The sequence below is a fragment of the Limulus polyphemus genome, unplaced genomic scaffold, assembly GCF_000517525.1.
Source record: "Limulus polyphemus unplaced genomic scaffold, Limulus_polyphemus-2.1.2 Scaffold8121, whole genome shotgun sequence".
Taxonomy (NCBI): domain Eukaryota; kingdom Metazoa; phylum Arthropoda; class Merostomata; order Xiphosura; family Limulidae; genus Limulus; species Limulus polyphemus.
Genome location: NW_013673731.1, coordinates 14,145 through 17,340, shown reverse-complemented (window position 1 = coordinate 17,340; position 3,196 = coordinate 14,145). Strand labels below are relative to the sequence as shown.

Here is a 3,196-nt window from a genome sequence, read left to right as displayed (position 1 = left end):
ATTATAACGCCCTCACGGATGAAAGGGCTAGCATGTTTGATGTGACGGGGATTCGAACCCGCAACCCACAGATTGCTAGTCGAGCGCCCTAACCACCTGGCCATGCCGGGCCGTATTTCAAAAGAATAGTGAAGAAAATTCAACAGAGTTAATATTCAAGTACTTAGAACATACAGAAAGATTGCACAGAAAACCCATTGCGTAGCTTTGCGCTTAAAAACAAAGAAACGAATATCCAGAGCGGTAGATATTGGGATAAGTAAATATGACAATTATCAAAAAGTCATTGTAGCAGGTTTGTATTTTTTATTCCAGTTAAGCATTTTCACTTTCTACAGTATTATTTCTGCAAAAAAAAATTAATATCCTACTGAGAAAAGTAAACAAATAAGACCAGAATTTTTTCTGCGTTTACCATAATGCCAAATCCACATTTTAAAACAATTTGTTTGTAATTAAGCACAAAGCTACACAATGGACTATCTGTGCTCTGCCCACCACGGGTATCGAAACCCGGATTCTAGCGTTGTAAGTCCGCAGACATACCGCTGTGCCACAGTGGTTTGTTTGTAGTTAAGCACAAAGCTACACAATGGACTATCTGTGCTCTGCCCACCACGGGTATCGATACCAGGATTGTAGCGTTGTAAATCCGCAGACATACCGCTGTGCCACGTTGGTTTGTTTATAGTTAAGCACAAAGCTACACAATGGACTATCTGTGGTCTGCTCACCACGGGTATCGAAACCCGTATTCTAGCGTTGTATGTCCGCAGACATTCCGCTGTGCCACAGTGGTTTGTTTGTAGTTAAGCACAAAGCTACACAATGGACTATCTGTGCTCTGCCCACCACGGGTATCGAAACCCGGATTCTAGCGTTGTATGTCCGCAGACATACCGCTGTGCCACTAGGGGGCCTTTAAAACAGAAAAACATCTCCATACGGTATTTCACAACAACATTCTGTTCCTTTTTCAGGATTTGTAGGAATTTAAGCATTTTGGCAATAAATGTAGGAAAACAAAAAGCATTTCCATCAGTCAAAACCGTAGTGCTACAGCAAGCATACCGAGTTTTTTTTACTACTAGTCCTGATGAAACTGCAATGGCGAAACGTTGGCTGAAATAAGTTGTTTTTTATTATTTGGAGAGTAAAGTTCACCTTTTTCTAGCTTTATTAGCATATTTAAGCAATTCAAGTTGAGGACGGGGTCGAAACATGGAGGGTCAAAGGTCAAGAAATCTTGAAGCAAAAGAATATAGTAAAATGTTATAGAACATTTAAGTTTTCATGTATATAACTTTGTTTGATTCTTGTTAGATGTCCTATAATGAATTGTTATGCCTAATTTTGTTTTATATTTTGTTTGTTTTTTCTTAGGTATCAAATCATGATAAACAGCGTAGCTTTCCTATCTGAATATGTTGAAATATTAACCTATGAAGAAACTCCCAATGATTCCGATAAGCTTCTGGACTTTTCTGATTATCTTCCAGTTAAGAAAAATGATTCTGATATTGAAATCAACGCCTCTTCTGGAAACAGCTCTTATTCTTCATATCCGTTGGAAACTGATGTGGGAACGTTATGGGTAGCTGGGATATCGTCTCTCTTGTCCTTATTAATCTTAGCCACGATTCTTGGAAACGTGTTTGTGATTGCTGCAATCTTGATGGAGAAAAACCTCAAGACGGTCGGTAACTATCTGGTGTTGTCATTAGCCATGACGGACCTAATGGTTGCCTGTTTGGTGATGCCATTGGGAGCTGTGTACGAGGTTAGCCAAAAATGGATTTTAGGACCACTGTTGTGTGACGTATGGACTTCTTGTGACGTCCTGTGTTGTACTGCCTCCATATTGCATCTTTTAGCCATTGCTACTGACCGCTACTGGGCTGTGACAAACGTAGACTACGTTCACCAAAGAAGCGTTCGACATATTGGACTGATGATTCTTCTCGTTTGGACAGTAGCATTGTTAGTTTCCATTGCACCCTTTTTTGGCTGGAAGGATCCTGAGTTTGAGGAACGGATCCACAATGAACGAGAGTGTTTGGTTAACCAAGACTTATCGTATCAAATATTCGCCACTTTTTCGTCGTTCTTTCTTCCACTTCTGATTGTGCTGGTTCTTTATTGGCGAATCTACAAAGAGGCGAGGAAAAGAATCCGTCGCAAACCCGGAAATTCTAGCTATCGTGCTTTCCAGAGACTACCTGTTCCACCCGCAGCGACATCTACGGTAGAAATAACAACCACGTTCACAACGGGTTCTTCTAGCAATACTAGTTCGAGTGCAACGGCATATTCGTTGGGAAGCGATTCTCAGAAAAAAGCGACACCTTCTGAAGAATCTAGTAAACCTTTTCTACTTTCTAAGAGAAAGCGAAAAAAGACGACCAAGGAAAGCGCCGAATCCAAGCGGGAAAGAAAAGCGGCAAAAACATTAGCGATTATTACAGGAATTTTCGTCGCCTGTTGGTTACCCTTTTTTATCGTCGCTTTGATGATGCCTATGTGTAGCGAGTGCGATCCGGGCCCTTATGTTTTTAGTGTCTTCTTGTGGCTTGGATACGCTAATTCCATGTTGAATCCCATCATCTACACGGTTTTCAGCCCAGACTTTCGGTGCGCCTTTAAACGAATGGTCAGGAGAATTTCTAGGTAATCTGACATCACAGAAAATGTTATCACCACTGGTTAGCTATCCACGTTCTCCGTTGTGTTTGTTTGTTTCTTAGTGATTAGCACAAAGTTACACAATGGGCTATCTGTGCTCTGCTCACCATGGGTATCGAAACCGGGTTTCTAGCGTTGTAAGTCTGCAGACGTACCGCTGTGCCACTGGTGAGGGGGCTCTTTGTTGTGAATCACTGTATGTATACTGAAATGTCACATTAAACGAGTTTGAAATTAGTCTTACTTTCTATGACAAGTAAGGCTTAAATATTGCTGTCGTGTTTTTAGTGCAAAGTAACACAATGGGCTGTTTGCGGTCTGTAAACTAACCGATAACTAATCAGGGTACGTAAGGCTTTGAAAACAGAATTGTACACTGAGTGGTCACAAGTAAATATACACCTAATTTTTCGTCATTTAACTGATTTATGTGTTCACAGAACACTATATAAATAAAAATGGTCCGCACACTAATTATCGTGTGCTACAACATGCCTAGAACTCAATGTTCTCT

At 40.7% G+C, this 3,196-nt stretch overlaps 1 protein-coding gene across 1 annotated transcript in view; it reads left to right on the top strand.

Annotated features, from left to right (window-relative positions):
- The window catches only part of LOC106475127 (5-hydroxytryptamine receptor-like), a 7,082-nt gene extending 4,411 nt beyond the window's left edge, over window positions 1–2,671 (top strand). The window contains exon 2 of the mRNA XM_013935824.1: window positions 1,384–2,671. Within this exon, the coding sequence (XP_013791278.1) occupies window positions 1,384–2,671 (1,288 nt within the window). The remainder of the gene's footprint in view (window positions 1–1,383) is intronic.
- The last annotated feature ends 525 nt before the right edge of the window (window positions 2,672–3,196 follow it).